This window comes from Vitis riparia, chromosome 11 (genome assembly GCF_004353265.1).
Source record: "Vitis riparia cultivar Riparia Gloire de Montpellier isolate 1030 chromosome 11, EGFV_Vit.rip_1.0, whole genome shotgun sequence".
Lineage (NCBI taxonomy): Eukaryota > Viridiplantae > Streptophyta > Magnoliopsida > Vitales > Vitaceae > Vitis > Vitis riparia.
In genome coordinates, this window is record NC_048441.1 from 10568424 (window position 1) to 10587602 (window position 19179).

The 19179-nt window shown below is 42.4% G+C and overlaps 1 protein-coding gene across 1 annotated transcript; it reads right to left on the reverse strand.

Moving 5' to 3' along the window:
- Positions 1 to 7805: 7805 nt before the first annotated feature.
- LOC117924750 lies at positions 7806 to 9309 on the reverse strand. Its single transcript, XM_034843467.1, has 3 exons — positions 9075 to 9309; positions 8671 to 8966; positions 7806 to 8084 (listed from the first exon to the last, which is right to left on the reverse strand). Exons 1-3 carry the CDS (start codon positions 9307 to 9309, stop codon positions 7806 to 7808), a joined length of 810 nt encoding a protein of 269 aa, XP_034699358.1.
- Positions 9310 to 19179: the final 9870 nt, after the last annotated feature.

The following is a 19179-nucleotide window of genomic DNA, read 5'->3' on the forward strand; positions in this document are numbered from 1 at the left end:
CGAACCGGTATGAGTTTAACAACTGAGTTTTAGTCCTTGAAAACTTACAAAAAGGGTAGCTAAACCTCATAACTGTTCTTTTATTGGTATAAGTCATCTCCTCGACTTGCAATACAATGGCTTGTAGGAGATAACTAATGAACGTTAGTGGATCTAACAATAAGAATCCACTGAGACCAAAAGGTTATCAAGTATTGGCCATTCAAAGCAAGTCAGAGGGATTAAAAGCTTTACTTTGAATGAAAACATTTATGACGCTCAGCTACTTACATTTATGGCATGGAAATCTCCATCCTGACACGGGAGCTTCACATGGCATCCATTACTTCAAGAAACTAAAAGGTTTTAGCCTCCCATCCTTGGGGATTTCATCCTCCAAGGATGTTTGGCTACTAAGAAAATGAGAAAGAAAAAAGAAAAGAAGCGTATGAACAAAAGTGCTCTTATAACTTATAAAGTTACAGGTTACAAGATTATCGTGTCTGAGGCTCTTGACCTCTATTTAAAGACAATAAAAAGCTAAATTACAAGAGCTATTACAAAAGCAACCTTTTCATTGGTTGATTACAAGGGTAAAATAGGAATTTACAAAGCTAAAAGTCAAGCAAAATATCTTGGAGAACTGGCAGTGGAATATCATCAACAGCGTCTCAAAATAGGGGATTTCAAAGGCATTTCGCAAGGGGGAAGATGAAAGGTCCAAATTTCGCAAGGTGAAAAGCTACCTTGCGAAATTTCGCAAGGTGGTTTCTTCATGGTGCAAAATAGCCAAATTTCACACCATGAGGAAAATCCCCTTGCGAAATTGGTCATTTGGCAAGTGAATTGCCTCCCCTTGCGAAATGGTGTTCCCATTGCTTGTGCTCGCATTTCCACTTGAAATTCAAGCCTATAAACGTCCAAAATCCTTGCTTAACTCGCCCAAGTAGCTCCTCCAGCAATTGGCATGCTTGAATTGGTTCATAAGCTGATGAAAAACATGTAAACTTGCCACTAAAAATGGTTAGAACTAATTACTAAGGAGCTTAATGAATTAATTAGGTTAAATGAATATGATTACTACTCAAAGGTGCTTAAAACCCTTATAATTAGGTCTACAAAATAGCACTTTTCGGTAGTAATCACAGGGCAAGATGCCGAAGAACCCTAAACAAGAGGGATCGAATCTGGGCACGATGTCGGAGAACCCAAAACAAGAGGGATCGAATCCGGGCAAGATGCCAAAGAACCCTAAACAAGAGGGATCAAATCCGGGCACGATGCTGGAGAACCCTAAACAAGAGGGATCGAAGAGGGTATGCCCTAGTGTGAGATCAAAAAATGCCAACAAACAAGACATGAACAACCCAACCAAAAATATGGAAAGAAAAGGAGTATGCCCCTGTATGAAAACTCACAAACGTGACCAAAGACGTAAAGAATGGGCTATGCCCTAGTCTAAGGCATCAATACCATGTCAGAAACCCACAAGTGCACATAGAGTCAAAGTCAAAAAGCTGGAAATATCACAAACATCCATCCTTGAGGAAAAACCCTTCACTTTAATCCATAACATCCAATATCCACAGAAAAACTGATAGGGGGTATGCCCCAGCGTGTACATCTGAAGCTCAAATATCCCAATAAAAACTCTGAAATACATCTCTGAAGACCCAATCGTTTGAACAAGTGAACCGAACAACGTCTAGGGTATGCCCTAGTGTGCACACCCGTTGGGTTAATGAATACCGTGAATCGGATTCCGAGTCAGCTCTCAAAAGCACTCCGTTGTATGAAGAAACCAAGCTGAATGTGGGGCTTACTCGAACTCTGATATCCAAAACATATCTAGGCAAAACGGACTACCTGCGTACATGTGTAAGAGCCAAAGCCAGTATGCAAGGATGAGGGTATGCCCTAGTATGAATATGTCAAAGCATCAAGCAAAGGTGCTGATTACTACTCAAAAAGTGTTATTTGATAGCTTGTAATTAATCCTTTTAAACACTTTTGAGTAGTAGTTATTGCCTTTTAACCCAATTAGCATGTTAAGGCCCCTTGCAATCAATTCTAATCAAATTGTGTAAGTTTTGGTGTTTTTGTTAGTAATTTGATCACCAAAGCAATCCAAGATCGAGGAGAGTTATTTGGAATCCTTAGCAAAGCAATGGAAAGAGAAGAAGCATGAAGAACCAAAGCTTTGAAGTCCTTTGCCATAAGCAAAGTTGAAATACAAGGAGGGAAAGCAAAGAGAAATCAGCCATGAAGCATTCTTGATGACAGTCGTATCAGCTACTTTTGGAGCACTTCCCGAAGTCCAATTTATGCATGCTATATTTCATTTGAAAGCTTAGGAAGTCAACAATTCAATGCTTCAAACGGTACGCAATTTGAAGCTGAAATGAAGGAGTTACAGCCATTGGAAGCTGATCACTCCAAGCTGAAGGAAGGATTTAGCAAAGTGTTGCGAAATCACCCTTTTGTTGCAGAATGATTTCGCAGCCTTTTTACACAGTGCTATGGATTTCCCCTGAAGTTTCACGATGCGATGGAAGCCAAATGCCACAAGATGAAAGCCAACTTCGCAGCGCTGCGGAATCAGCCTTTTTGCTGCAAAGTGATTTCGCAGTCCTTTTTGTTCATCTGCGAAATTTCGCAGACCTCATTTTCACCTGCGAAATGGTCCTTAGTGCTTCCCGATATTTGTAACCGACACTTGGAGATATTTTTCTTCAGATTTTTGTTGTCTAAATCCCCAAATTCTCCTTGTATCCAACCAATTATAGGATTCCTTAGCTTTTAAGTTAGGAAAATGGCTAAATATCCATGTAATAGCTCTTAATGTAATTTTGATATAAATAGAGCCTGAGGAGCCTGTTCTGAGGGTGATGAACCTTTTGTAAAAGTTTGAAAGAAAGAAAAATACAGAGCTTGAGCTCTGCTTTACCTTCTCACTTTGATTGTATTTTTCATTTACTTAGTTATGCACTCTCTGAGGAATTTTCCCCAGAGAATGAGTAACTAAACCTTTTAGTTCCTTGGAGTTAAGGTTGCCGGGAAAGGTTCCAAGTGCAAGAATTAGTAGCTTTGTGGTTTCAGCTATGAATGAAAAGAAAGTGTGTCCTGTGAATGGTTTCTATGTTTTTAGTTAACTTAAAACGCCTTGGAGTCACCTAGGCCAACACTTGGTAAGGCAAGTGATCTCTATCCATGGAGATGCACTAGTTTACCCCTTGCGAGCCTCTGGGAGGTGACTTGAAGGTAGGATTTTCTAGAATTGCCAACACTTGGTAAGCTTTTGGACTCTAAGGAGACACCCATTAGTTATCTCTTGCGAGCTTGTGAAAGGAAGTCCAAGGTTAAAGATCACCTTGAATGGTAAAGGCTAAGTGAGAGGCTCGAACCATTGCAAGTTGCATCAATGAGAGAATTAAAGCTGAAATCTATTTGAGGGATGCATTTGTGCAGCACTTGTTAGAGAATTGACTTTATGTTAATTCTCTAATGCAAGGAATTGAGCCAACTGACCAGAGCTATGCTATTGCATGAGGAATCTCCCCGGTGAACCTAAATCTCCAAGGAATGTTTTTCTTCTTAAGTAATTTCCATCACTTGCTGTGTTGTTAATCTAAGTCCAAATATTTTTCAACCAAAGTTTGTGTTTTATTTCTTAAGCTAATCTTGAAATGAAACAACACCAATTCACTTTGAATTGGTATCATTTTTAGCTTGAATACCCTTCCCAGTGAACGATCCTAGAGCCACTATGCTATAGTAGTTTTTTCTTTGCTACCCTAGTTCATGGTGTAATAGGTTATAAATTTTGTTGATTACTCCTGCCATCAAGGAGCACCAGCTGGACACGAATCAGCTGAGACACCAATTAGGCATGAATCAAATGGCGCCGTTGCCGGGGAAGGTGTCAAGTTTATAGTGATACTATTTCAGAGTACTTGTGATTTTCATCACAAGTTTGGTAACGTTTCTTTTGATTTATTAATTCTTTTTTTTTTCTACTGACTCATAATCTAAAAATTTAGCTTTTAAATTCAGCTTAGCTCTATTTTGTTTTTCTAGCCTTATTTTCTTTTGTTGTCCTTTATTTTCATTTTAGTAACAGATAGATACTAGTTGTATATGCCAAAGTGGATATGTGGCAGTGGAGGAAGGCTTGTTAAAAGTGATACACCTCATACTAAGGAATTGGAATTGAGCTTGAATATCATGGAAGCTACATCTGAAGATCAGCATAGTCACCAAGGTCGTCAAGACAATCTCAATGAATTTAGATCAATGAGGGACCGTATGCATCCACCTCGTATGAGTGCACCGTCATGTATAGTACCTCCTACAGAGCAGCTAGTGATCAGACCGTATATTGTTCCACTTCTACCAACTTTCCATGGGATGGAAAGTGAGAATCCCTATGCACATATTAAGGAATTTGAAGATGTTTGTAATACATTCCAAGAGGGAGGAGCTTCCATCGATTTGATGAGGCTTAAGTTATTTCCTTTTACTTTAAAGGATAAAGCCAAAATTTGGCTTAATTCTTTAAGGCCAAGGAGTATCCGTACTTGGACTGACTTACAAGCTGAATTCCTTAAGAAATTTTTTCCCACTCATAGAACGAATGGCTTGAAAAGGCAAATTTCAAACTTCTCAGCTAAAGAAAATGAGAAATTCTATGAGTGTTGGGAAAGATATATGGAAGCTATAAATGCTTGTCCTCACCATGGTTTTGATACTTGGCTATTGGTGAGCTATTTTTATGATGGGATGTCGTCCTCAATGAAGCAACTCCTGGAGACAATGTGTGGAGGAGATTTCATGAGCAAAAATCCGGAGGAAGCTATGGATTTCTTGAATTATGTTGCTGAAGTTTTAAGGGGATGGGATGAACCGATCAAAGGAGAAGTGGGAAAGATGAAGTCTCAACTGAATGCTTTTAATGCTAAGGCTGGGATGTATACTTTGAAAGAAGAGGATGATACGAAAGCAAAGTTTGCAGCTGTGACAAGAAGATTGGAGGAACTTGAACTGAAAAAGATGCATGAAGTGCAAGCTGTTGCTGAAGCACCAGTGCAAGTGAAGCTTTGTCCTAATTGTCAATCCTATGAACACTTGGTGGAGGAATGCCCTACAATTTCAGCTGAAAGGGAAAGATTTGGAGATCAAGCAAATGTTGTTGGACAATTCAAGCCCAATAACAATGCGCCCTATGGAAATACTTACAACTCAAGTTGGAGGAATCATCCAAATTTTTCATGGAAGCCTAGAGTATCTCAGTACCAACAGCCTGATCAATCATCTCAACAATCTTCAAGTCTTGAACAAGCAATTTTGAATCTCAGCAAGGTAGTGGGAGATTTTTTTGGAGAACAAAAAGTCATCAATGCTCAACTTAATCAAAGAATTGACAGAGTAGAGAATACTCTGAACAAAATGATGGATGGAATGCAAAATGATATAACCCAAAAGATTGATAATCTCCAGTACTCAATATCAAGGCTCACAAATTTGAACACAGTGCAAGAAAAGGGAAGATTTCCTTCTCAACCCCACCAAAATCCCAAGGGTGTCCATGAAGTAGAAAGCCATGAGGGGGAATCATCACATATGAAAGATGTCAAAGCCTTGATCACTCTAAGGAGTGGTAAGAAAATTGAGCAGCCACCACCTAAGCCACATGTTGAGGAAGAAGAAGAGACAATGAAAGGGGAGGAAATGGAAGACAAAAAGGGAGAGATCAGTGAAAAGAAAGAGGACTATAATTCAACAATGAATGCAAATCCAGAAAAGGAACTTCTGAAGGAAGAAATGCTGAAGAAATCAATTTCCCCACCTTTTCCTCAAGCTTTGCATGGGAGAAAGGGGATTAGAAATGCAGCTGAAATTCTTGAAGTATTGAGACAAGTTAAAGTCAGGTGCCCTCAACGGTCCAACTCTCTATATCATCTGTCTCTGATCATGGACCTGAGGCAAGCAGCTGAATGGAAAGACAATATGTCACCCTCGATATCCCTAAGAACGGAGAACCGTCAACATCCCGTACTCAAATAGTAGATGGAGCCTGTCTATATAAGATGCGTCGAAGCCAACACGAGATCTCATGGCCTCAGGGTACTCTTACGACTCGGACCGTAACGTAGGCCAGGAGTAAAAAGGTGAATGAAATGACGGGAAACAAAGGCCCATATACCCAATAGATAATGCCAGGCTCCTATGCGCGCCATGCCAAATATCGGAGAATCATGTGAGTAAGATGACTCAACCAACATCCAAATGAATAATGTCAAAATGACAAGTGGTGTATACCAAGGACATGTCGTTCAAGAAGCGAGACGACGATCGACAATGATGGAAGAAGAAGATGAAAAGAGATAAGACAAGTGATGAACGGATGGAGAAGAAAATAGAAAAACCAGTTGGGATAAAATGTAGCAATGCGTGACAATGACGAACAACTCCTCCCAAGAACGCCAGATCGAAGCAAGTCACTGTAAGATGAGAATAGTGAAGTAGACAATGATCCAGGGTACCTAGTATCAAAGAGACCCGAACCTTACTCCCAATGTGTTACCCAGATCCATGGAGAAAGATCATACAATGCTCTCACCCGACTCTCAGAGCAAAAATAAGTCTCTCAAACCCCAAATGGCCTCTGATGATCAAGCTGTATCAACAAATATCAATCAAGCATTTTTTTTTTTTTTTTTTTGCGTCGAACAACCAATAAAGCAAGATGAATGCCATACCAACACAATCCAACAAGATGAACCTCAAACCTGAAACCCAAAGTGATCCCCTCTCAACCTATGAATCCTGGATCAAAGCCTATAGGTGGAATAAAGGATGTGATAGGCCTGACCTGTAGCTTCGGGATAAGAGCATGTCATCATCACATAATAGGAGGTAGAAGTGAAACGAATAGAGATGATAGAAACTGGACTCGAAGGCAAACGGTGTGAAAGTGTAAAATGGAGGAAGAAAATACCATGAATGACCTATAGAAGAGAAACAAGCGAACAAATACATAATGTGCTCACAATACTCACAGATCCAATTAATAAATGCAAAGCGCACAGGGGAAGGCCCCCAACCCAGGTGAGAAGAGGTATGCAAGGCTAAATGAAAGAAAAAACCCAAAATGAATCACGTGAAGCTCAATGGGCTAGCAATAGGATATATCAATATATGGGTGCGTAGTAGGGAATATGGCTACTCGAAATAATGGCCACCCATCCTTTGACCATGATCTTACGCATAAAACTTCTTCAACTGATCCACATTAACAAGCTCCGTAAACTGATTTCCGTCCAGGTCTGTCAGCCAGGCTACTCATTCTCGGGTCAAATCTCGAATAACATATGGTCCGCACCAAGTAGGTCTAAACTTGCCTCGAGGGTCACTGATCAGTCTCCTGAGGGCTCTCAAGACTAGATCGCCATTCTGAAATTTCCTAGGCTTGACCCTCCTTCTGAATGCACGGGCCATCTTCCTCTGATAGGCCTGAACATGATCTGCTGCCCTCAATCTCCTCTCATCCAAAAGGCTAAGTAGATCAAAATGAGACTGGGCCCACTCGGCCTCAAATATCTACTGCTCTAGTGCTATTCTCAAGGATCCCATTTCAATCTCAACAGGCAGCACTGCCTCCATACATACACCAAAGAATACGGGGTAGCCCCGGTAGAAGTACGAAAAGATGTACGATAAGCCCATAATGCGAAGGGGAGCTTCTCTGACCAATCCCGAGAAGTCTCGACCATCTTTCTCAAAATCCTCTTGATATTCTTGTTCGCAGCCTCAATTGCCCCATTAGTCTACGGCCTGTACACAGAGGATCTATGATGCTGAATGCCATACTCCTGAATCACCGTATCCACCTCACCCATGAAATGCATCCCTCTGTCAGAAATCAGCTCATAGAGGACCCCATATCGCCAGATAATGTGAGATCTGATGAATTTAGCCACTCTGGCCGCTGTCAATCTAGCATAGGAAGCAGCTTCCACCCACTTGGTGAAATAATCAATGAAAACTAAGATGTACTCATGACCACTAGAGGACTTGGGCGAGATCTTCCCAATAATATCAATACCCTATACTGAAAATGGCCAAGAGGATGTGAGTGCATGCAACTCCAAAGGTGGCACATGAATGAGATCACCGTGCATCTGACACTCTGGACATCTCTATACAAACTAGCAACAATCTGTCTCCATGGTCAACCAAAAGTAGCCAGTCCTCATAATCTTGCTGGCTAGCATGTGTGGCCACAGACTCCTGCATGGACCTCTCTCATCACTTTATTTGCAGAGGCGCGGTCTAGACATAATAATAATAGGCCATCGGGTGATCTCCTATAAAATGCATCCCCGAAAATGACAAATCTGGTGGCCAACTGCCTCAACGCCTCATATCCTTGGCTGTAGAAGCCTCAAGATGTGTGCCATATGCCAGAAACTGATAAATGTCATGATACTAAGGTAGCTCATCCTGATCCTCAATATCTCCAATCAGACAACAGTAAGCTGGTGCAGACCTAGTCTCAAACTGATTCTCCGCTCTGGGTAGGTGTATATATCTCAACTCATCAAACCTATCACCCAATAAATCCATATATGCATGATAAGGCTTCAGCTTCTCATTTCGAGTCCTCTAAATACCCTGAGTCTGCTGAATAACCAAGTTGGAATCCCTATGGATCTCCAACTGTCTAACTCCAAGATCTAGTGCAATCTCTAGACCTATAATGCATGCCTCATACTCAACAATATTATTTGTCAGACGGTGATGATCAGAAAACGTCAACCGAACTGATCTGGGAATATGATCGCCCTGTGGTGATATCAATAGGATACCAATGCCAAACCCCGACTGATTGGCGGCACCATCAAAGTATAATTGCCATCCTACAATACTAGTCACTGAAACAAACTGCTCATCTGGGAAATCGTTGTCGATCGGTTTGTCATCGAATACTGGTAAAAAAGCCAAATGATCTACAACAATACTTCCCTTCACTGATTTCTACGTGACATATCGAATATCAAACTCTATAAGCAGCACCAACCATCTCATGAGCTTGCCAGTCAGAACAGGCCTATCAAATAAATATCTCAGTGGATCCAATCGTGAGACCAATAATACGGAATACTCTGTCACATAGTGTCTCAATCTCCTGGTAGCCCAAACTAATGCCAAATAGAGGTGCTCAATCATAATATATCTGCACTCATATTCTAGCATCCTCTTACTCAAATAATAAATGGCTCGCTCCTTCCCTGAATCATCGAGCTGAGCTAACATGCAACCCAAAGCCATGTCCGAAACTGACAAGTATAGGAGCAGAGGCCGCCCAGGTGTAGGGGGCACTAGAACTGGAGGAGAAAGGAGATACTCCTTAACGTTCTCGAAGGCGCACTGACAATCATCATCCCAAACAGTAGGCTAGTTCTTCCTCAGAAGACGGAATATAGGCTCACAAATGTTTGTCAGTTTAGCAATGAAACGATTGATGTACTGTAATCTGCCTAGAAAGCCTCTAATCTCTCTCTCAGTCCTCGGAGCAGGCATGTCAAGTATTGCTCGGATCTTTTTGGGATCAACCTCTATGCCTCGCTTACTAACAATATGTCCCAATAATTTCCCAAAAGTTACCCCAAAGATACACTTCTTGGGATTCAATCTTAGTCTGAACTTTCGGATCCTCTCAAAGAATCTCTGTAACGCTGCTAAATGATCTGCCCTGTCTCGGGACTTTACTATCATGTCATCCACATACACCTCAACATCTCTGTGCATCATGTCATGGAATAGAGCAGTAGTAGCTCTCTGATATGTGGCTCCCGCATTCTTCAACCCAAATGGCATAACCCGGTAGCAGTAAGTACCTCACGTAGTAATGAAAGAAGTCTTCTCCATATCCTTTGGAACCATCATAATCTGATTATACCCAGAAAACCCATCCATGAAGGATAACATCGAGTGCCCTACGGTGCTGTCAACTAGCATATCAATATGTGGGAGGGAAAAATCATCCTTAGGGCTGGCCTTGTTCAAATCTTGGAAATCCACACAAACTCTAACCTTGCCATCCTTTTTGGGAACAGGGACAACATTAGCCAGCCATTCAAGATACTTAACCACTAACAAGAAGCCAACACCGAGTTGTTTTTGAATCTCCTCTTTCACCTGCAAACTCCATCGAGGGTGTAGTCTCCTCAATTTTTGCTTAACTGGCCTAGCATATGGCAAAATGGGCAGGCGATGCTGTACTATAGAGGGGTCTAGGCCCGGCATGTCCTCATATAACCATGCAAATACATCCAGGTATGACCTAAGCAGGTCAATCAATCTACTCCTCTCATCAGGAGATAAGGAATAGCCAATCCTAATCTCCCCGGGCTAATCAAATGCCTCAAAATCTATCAACTAAGTACTACCAGAGATGGGTGTAACTTTCCTGTCATCCATGTCTGAATCAGAATCAGAATCTGATTGGCTACTCAGCGGGCTGTCTATGTCTCCCACATCATCAACATCACATATGTGTTGTGGGTACCGGTGGTGCAATCAATGGAAAATGTTGTGACATAGGCAAATACTCAAAAATACTCATGTCATTATTACCACCAGAAACATCATCAAAACGGGTGACAAATCCGGACATAATGTCAAATGAAAGAGGTGAGTCCACAGAGTCGGACACTCCCTCAACAACAAAAACATCATAAGTAACATTAGAAGCAACAAATCCATCATCATCAAACTCAAGCGTAGAAATCCCAAACGCATCAAAAGCAAAGCGGAGCCTAGGTGGGGCTACATCCAGAATATGGCTAGTGCTGATCATGTCCATCGCATCAGTGCAAGCATCATAGAGTGTCACATCATTATAATCAATCGCAAAAACTCCAAACATATCAAATGCGGAATGAAGCTCGTGCAGGGCTGTGTCAAGAATACGGTCAGTGCCGATCATGTCCATCTTGTCCATGTAAGTGTCAGGCAGAATCACATCATCAGGACCATCCCCCAAACCCATAGGCAAATCATAGTTAGGAGACTTCTCAGGAAAGCACATAGAGAACACACTAGCCCTGCCCGGTGACGGGGGCACAACTATCATGGCATTGGAACCCTCAATAATGTTGGAACTCAGACACATCAATCCTAAGGCCTGCTAGATACCCTGAACCTCAACTGTCTCAAAAACATGGTCGACTCCCTCCGTGCGAGGTGCATGCTCTGATCCTCTCACAAAATAATCAGTCAACTAAAGGGTGTATGGGTGAAGGGGGTAATTGAATGGAACCCCGGACAAGCGAGCTCTCACTCTGTCCTAGCACAGCCGCGCCATGTGTTGTGCACTCTCCTCAGAAGGAGTATAGCCCAATCTATAGGGTACGTCATGATCAATGGTGAAAACAAACTCACGCAGCCCCTGCTGGCGACGACCCAATCCCAAACCAGGCATATAGGACATGCCTCTCATCATGCTCAATATCATAGTACTGCTATACTGGTCGAACAACATGGGTACCATATCTCTGCTGTCATCCTTTAGGCTGACAACCTGAACCTCATCAAAGGTGAAACCGATCAAATGTAGGTCATCCTCACTATGGCTAATCTATAGCACCGGCTCAGAAGAAGTAACAACGTCTCTGTCAGATTGTATCGTGATAATGCGCCCCTCGTGTATGAACTTCACCTTCTGATGAAGGGAAGATGGTATAGCACCCGCCTCATGAATCCAAGGGCGGCCCAAAAGCAGGTTAAAGGATGACTGAATCCTCAAAACCTGAAAAAGTATAGAATATTTGACCGGCCCTATCATGACATGTGTAGTGAGAGTACCCATAACTGTCCTCTAAGTCCCGTCATATGCTCTAATGGTTTGCGTAGATGACCCAAAATCGGATGGTGAAAATCCCAAAACAATAACAGTAACTAATGGACAAACGTTCAGGTGGAGCCATCGTCTAGTAGGACAGACGGCACCCGACGGCCTGAACAAGCAACGTCAATGAATAGGGGTCGAACATGGTCTGACCCCTCTGATGGCAAGTCATCATCTGAAAATACAATGCAGGTAGCTCTATCAACTGTCAGGAAGTGAATAAATCCCTTAGGGGTAGTAGTAGTGTCAACTCTGATATGACTAAGTGCTCTGATCAATGCATCTCTATGAGTACTGGATGAGGCCAATAGGCTCCAGATGGATATATGCAGGCCTGTGTGGTGCGCAACTAGCGCAATATCTCATCATCCTCCCTCTGAGTCTCCTCTCTAGAATCCATACCAGCAAAAGGTCTATCAACAGGTGGAGGCTGAGCTATCCTCCCACTCCTCGTAATAATCTGTACATCTCTATGAATGGGCCCATACCCTTCCGGGAACAGAATGAAAGGTGTCAAGGGCGGAACATGCTGCAGATATACTGGCGGGAATGAAGTCTGTTTGGGAATCTCATCTGGAATCAGTCTGAATGGCCTAGGGGTCTGCTGGCCATGGATATATCCACTAAAGTCTGAATATGTATATAAACTGATAGGTTGTGGAGCCTCTCCGTCCCAACCCATCATGAATATCTCGTCTCCTGAAACTCAATCAAATGTACACCCCTTGGGGGTGGAGATATAGCTCTGGTATCATAAGTAAGTAGCGGGTCTATAGTCACTGTAGGGCGTCCTAAATCGACCAAACCTTGATCTATCAAGTCCTGAATAGCATGTCTCAGCATCGCACAACTGTTTGTATCATGGCCTGCTCTTTGATGGTAGTCACAGTGAAGATCTGTCCTGAATCCTGGTGGGGTAGGATGTGGTGGTAGCCTGGGTGGTAATGGAGCGATCAATCCCCCCTCAACTAATCTCTGAAAAGCTTGACTCAAAGGCATCCCGAGCTGTGTAAACTACTTAGCCAGCCTCGATAGGGGCGGTGCTCTATACTGCTGATGGTACTGTACAGGTGACCTCTGAGGCGCCTGTGTAGCATGTATTGGTTGTGGTGGCAAATGTAAATAAGTAGGCCCTGTTGGCCTGAATGGAGCAACTGGTCTGTACTGATCTTGTTGTAATGTCTGGTAAGGAAAATCTGAAGATTGTCTATGAGTCTATGGCCGACGTGAGAATCTATGGCTCGATGTACCAATAGTGCCAATATCTGATGATCTGGGGCCTACCCTTAGTTTCTTCCCCTTAGAGTCTGAAGAGGAAGAGTCTGCCCATAAACCTCTAGATATGCCCTCCTCAATGCCATAGAGGGCCTGAACCAATGATCCAAAGTCTGTTTGTGGGAAGCCCATGAGATGCCTGGCAAACCGGGGCTGAAGACTGCGCATAATCATGCTGATTTGATCGCGCTCTAAGGGTCTATCTATAATATGTGCTATCTTCTCCCTCTAGCTGGAGATAAATGAAGTAACTGACTCGTCTGGCCTCTGCCTGAGGGCCTCTAGCTCCTTCCGAGATATATCCACTACAGTATTAAATGAATACCGTCTAACAAACTCCTGTCCCAAATCTGCCCATGTTCCACACCTCGAAGGGTCTAAAGAGGCAAACCAACGCTGAGCGGTGCCACTTAGCGGCATGGGGAATAACATAATCATCTGTGTCTCATCCAGTCTATGCCCATGCATAACTGCGCTATATAACTGCAAATGAATACGGGGGCACCCTATCCCTGTGTACCTCTCAATGTCCGGCATGCGGAACTCAACTGGCAAAGCTACCATTGGAAGGTCATCATATTTGTCCCAACCTATAATTCCATCAGAAACATGTAGGGACCTGATCTTCTACTCAATCTTATAAATACGGGCCTGAGTGTCATCAATAATCGGTGCAAGGGCCACAACATAATGTGGCGTGGTCTTAGTCTGACCATGAAGTACAAAAGCTCTAGCCTGTGGGGCTGACTGAACAGATGGTGGTGGTGGTGGTGGAACTATATAGTCCTACTGTACAGTGGGTCCAAATGGTGGTGGTGGAGGTGTAGGTGCAGTGGAATCATGCGAGGTGCTCCTCGGAATCTGTGCTGGTGGGGCCTGGTGCTCGTCTATCCTCTGACCCAGTCCTAGATAGCATCCTGGAGCGATGCCATGGTATCGGTAATCTTAGCCAACTGGTCAACAGTAACATACTGGGGGTCCATATCTCGATAATATGATATCCGCTCTAACTGACTATGTGGATCTGATCCTCTAACCAATCTACCCCCGATCCGGATCCAAGTTCGAGTCAGTCAACAATCCTATAAAAGAAAAGGGGTACGTCAGTCCCCGTGACCATCAATCCTAAAATCAATCCAGTAATGCAATCTCACAATGAAATCCTCTAAAGGAATGTGATGTCAACAGCTAATCCGATGTATGGCTCCACAGGCAGGAGCGAGAATCTGACATGGTGGTATCCTAGGGGTAAAGTGGCTCAAGGGCTAATGACTGAAGAAGACAAGTCCTAAAAGACTGGATGACCATACCCACAGGGGGATACGCAACCTAAGATCCTAACCAACAAACCAAAGTGACACACTGGCCACGCATGTATCCATGAAATCCAGCTCAGGGCTATATAGGTCCTCATTGCTCGGATATCCATCATCTCCATAGTGCTCCCAAACATCGATATAGCCCTTATGCTAGACCTTACTCCAAACCCCTAGCTTGGTCGAAGGCAATCAATTAGGAATGACTCCTAAGCAACTCAAGCAACCAATGTGAAATAGTCGACCAAGACTAGTGGCTCGGAAATAAGGGGATACACACAAGTCCCACAAACACAAGCAATCAAGAAGCCATGCATGAGAAAGGGTAGTCATGTAACAAGCGGTCATGCACACATAGCAATCCTACCACAAAATCTATACACAGTTTAATCATCTATGCCAACAAGAATCATATAGCCAATAACCAACAATAGCGAGTAAGCATGCTAGAATCCAACAAGTGAACACACAAGCAATCATCACATCACAAGTGCAAACTAGATACCAATCAAGTAAGTGATCATCAGTCATCTAAATAGCCCAAGAGTCTACTGATCAATGAACCATGTGCTCTCATATACCCAACTCAAATTCAAGTTTGATCCTCTTATGAAACCTGAGATTCTGGGTTCGATCCCCAGTGGAGTCGCCAATTTTTGGACCCAGGTCTAATCTACTCGATGGCGCGACTCGCTATCTTTTTTAAAAAAAAAAATAGTGTGGAATGGATTGGAAAAGTGGTTTCGAGTTTTGAAAAATCCGTCCCCCGATGAGGAATGGTTTGGTTTGGAGTCTCCACTTACTTCTTATTTTTATTTTTTAAAGGGGAAAAATTAAGTAAGAACAAAAACCCGTGATGACTCCAGTATGGAAAAAGCGGTCTACGAAACTCGAGTCTGGGTTCGGAGATCAGGTTACCTATCGAGAAGGTACCTCATGTGAGGTAGCACCCCTCTAGGCCCGGAACTCGGTCTCTACTATTGAATTGGGCATGTGGGAGTATATGGGTCAAGGATCAAATAACTTCTTAGGCTAATCATAGACAACATGAATCACATAAACCTACTCGATATCTAGCATGCATAGGCACTCAATAAATCAACAAATGGCGTACTTGAGGTCCCTAGCCATGCGCCGTAGAAAAGATTAGTCAATAAGCATCAATGCACAACAAGCATCGCAATCCAAATTCCATGTGGGCATACTAAAAAACACATACCTGTGGTCCCTAGCCAAGCGCTGCATAAATGATTAGCCAATAGGAATAAATACTCAACAAGCATGCTTGACAATCACATGTCAAAACATCAATCACTAGATACCAAGGCCCACAAATGAGCTCAAACCATGGGTCAAAGTACATACCTTGGGTCCCTAGCCAAGCGCTACAATGAGGGGTTAGTCAACACGTGGCAAGCATTTTTTAAACAAACATCAAAATGGGCCCAAGCCAAACATTCACAATAAACCTCCCCAACCTTCCTAGCCAATAATACCCTTAACTCAAAGGTGGGCCCACATTAATTCAAACCAAATCTGGATTTAGACCCTAAAGGTGGCCTACAAGTTTCTTGGAGCCTAAGTTCCCAAACCATAACAAAAATGGGGGTCAAAACATGCTGAAACTGGAACTACCTAACAAAACCGGTTGAATCGGTTCCCAACTGGCACAACCTGTTGAGAAAAAATATGAAACTTTACCAGAATATTCCACAGAGAATAAGGAATCCAAAAAACAAATGACTCTCAATTCCGAGCCCAAATGAAGGAGAACTAGTCAAAACAATGCAAAGCATTTATAAAACAGGGCTGCCACCAAGCCACCTGTTGAACTAGTTTTCAATTGGTTCATCTGATTGAGAAAAAAATTGAAACTTTACCATAATATTCCTCAGAGAATAAGTAATCCAATAAAACAAACGACACTCAATTCCGAGCCTAGATGAGGGAACCGGCCGAAACAATGTGATCTGTTCCAAAAAAAGCCAAACCCGAGCCACCCAAAATCCATTGTTTTCTTTAAAATTCGCCACTTAAGCCAATGCTTTAGTAGATGCAATTTTTCCATAAGCCTTTAGCATGCATGCCTAAAAATGCAAGTCCACAAATGAAAGGGCCTACTTCTCAAACAAGTTAACCGTATTTCCTACAATAAAAGGAAATGAACACCATGTCCCATCCCTTGCCAAATCTAGGACCAACGAGGCCCTAAAACAGAGGATCTCCAGTAGCAACCAAATCACACAAGAGATTAGTTTAATTCTAAAACCCAGAACCTTACCCACAGATGGGCACCAAAAGCCCAAAGGTCCTCTAGATGTAATGACAAGGGGAACCACGAAGGTCTTATGAAAGAAGCAAAACAAACCTAAATTGAGGGCTAAGGAACCCTCATTCCAAACCTGAATCCGAGCACTAGAGACCTTTGCTTACTCAAAGCAAATCAAAACTGGTTGCTAATGAGAAAAATACTTGTTTTGTTCACAAAACAAATCACACCATACATGGGAGCTTAGGCATGCAATAACGAAAATGCAAGGATCCCAACCTTATCTTTCAGATACCTCCAATGACCGTTTCGAATGCTAAAAAAATAACAGACTCGCTCTTAGTTGAATCAAACATGCATAGTCTCAGAAAACTTACAAACTTAGCCCAAAGACTAATCAGCAAAGGCCCTCATTTTCTTGTCTAAACAAATTATTGCAACAAACCTCAGAAAGAATGAGAATATAAAATAGCAGAAAACAGGACCAAAGAGTTACCTATGCATGCATTGAAGATGCCAAGGTAGAAATGAAGTCACTAGGGTAGCAAACATCCAAGTTCCGCTTCTAGAAATCAAGGCCTTCCCCTTCAATAGCACGAACAAGAAACTACTCCCCCTACAACCAGAAAATCTCTCAAAACCTTCGTCTCCTTCACTCTTTCCTCTGTTTTTTTTTTTTTCCTCTCTTCTTTCTTTTCCTTTCTCTCCCAACACACAAAACTTTCTCAGGTCCAGAAATCTTCCTCCACTCTCTCTCTCTCTCTTTTTAAGCTCTCACCCTCTTCTCCTTTGGCTTTCACCGTTTTGACAGAGTTTTCTCCTAGAATCCAAAGAGAAGTCCCCCTCTTCTTCCCCTCTTTCGGCTTTTATATCAGACCCCTTTGTTCCTCCAGCTTCCATTCATTTTCCCATGCATTCAGCTCTGGAAAACAACCCTTCAACCTCGAAACCACACTCCTCAATAACTCTCCTCACCAATTCTCCATGCAAGCTGACTCTTTTAAGTTTTCAGTTTGCTTCACCACCAAGGATCCATATGGATTCATGGTGGGCTGCAAGGAACCCAAAACAAAGCCCAAAATGGACCCACAATATAGCCCAAGACCGATCTAAAGCTTATGGGCCCAAGCCATGTAGGAATTGGGCTTCAAAATCATCAAAACCAGTGCTCCATACAAGCTAGCTCGATGAACCGGTTGAACCGGACGCCAACCGATTGAACTGGTTGATAAAAATTATGAAATTTTGACAAAAGGTTTCCTGAAGAATAAGGAGTCCATGAAAAAAAAATGGTGCGAAATTCCGAGGTCGAATGAGGGAGATATGGCCAAAACAAGCTTGAGTGCTCCGAATTTGGACTTGCTCCCATGCATTCTACCTAAACTGAAACTTTGGGGACCGGTCGAGTCGGTTGAGAAATTATGAAATATTGAAAGAATTTTTCCTGAAGAATAAGGAGTCCATGAAAAAAAATGGTGCACAATTCTGAGTTCGGATGAGGGAGATATGGCAAAAAATAGGCCCAAGTGCTCCGAATTCGGACTTGCTCCCATGCATTCTGCTTAAACTGAAACTTTGGGGACCAATCGAGCCGGTTGGGAAAAATTATGAAATTTTGAAAAACTTTTCCTTGAAGAATAAGGAGTCCAAGAAAAAAAACGGTGTGCAATTCCGAGTTCGGATGAGGGAGATATGGCTAAAACAGGCCTAAGTGTTCCGAGCTCAGACACATTCCGATAAACTCCAACTGAGCTAAAACTTCGGGATGACCCCACTTCCTTCCTATGGTATGATGCCAACAACTAGGAAAATGGCCACGATGGCACTCTAAAATGAACCATACTCGCACCACAATGAACCACATACGAACCTAAACAAGGCTAAAAAAAGCCGACTAAGCCCAAAAGGAGGCCCTAGTGGTGCCATATGAAAACATGGGTGCATGTGACACTCATAGGATCAATGAAAGTGTTAAGGGACAAAATTGAGGGTCTACAGTTGCATGTGAATGATGAGCATCTAAATGCTCTAGATGAAAGCTGATGTTGAATTGATGAGTAAACGGTTCGGGAACTAAGTAATGAACATCAGATTATTATTTTATTTTATTTTTTGTGGAGCATGGTATGAACGATTAGATATAGAGAAACAACATCTTTAATTTTTTGGGGACTCATGCATATTTGAGGGCTGCCCCTTTGACAATATAACAAGCAAAGGGGCAGCCATAAAAAATAGCCATGCACAACCCACTAGGAGGATGCACAACCACCATTGGAAAGTGATAATTTGCCACTTAGAATACGCAGCATGCACTGATTACTACCAAAAAGTGCTATTTTGTAGACCTAATTATAATGGTTTTAAGCACCTTTGTGTAGTAATCATATTCATTTAACCCAATTAATTCATTAAGGTCCTTAGTAATT

Bases quoted from the DNA above. Each gene is read 5' to 3' on its own strand.
- LOC117924750 (XM_034843467.1), bottom strand. From the start codon at position 9,309: ATGGCTTTGGGTTGCATGTTAGCTCAGCTCGATGATTCAGGGAAGGAG. The intron at 8,967-9,074 runs GCAAGCTCATGA...CTTTTTTACCAG, and splicing joins TGATAGGCCTGTTCTGACTG to TATTCGATGACAAACCGATC. The intron at 8,085-8,670 runs GTTATTCAGCAG...TTTTCAGTATAG, and splicing joins TCCATAGGGATTCCAACTTG to GGTATTGATATTATTGGGAA.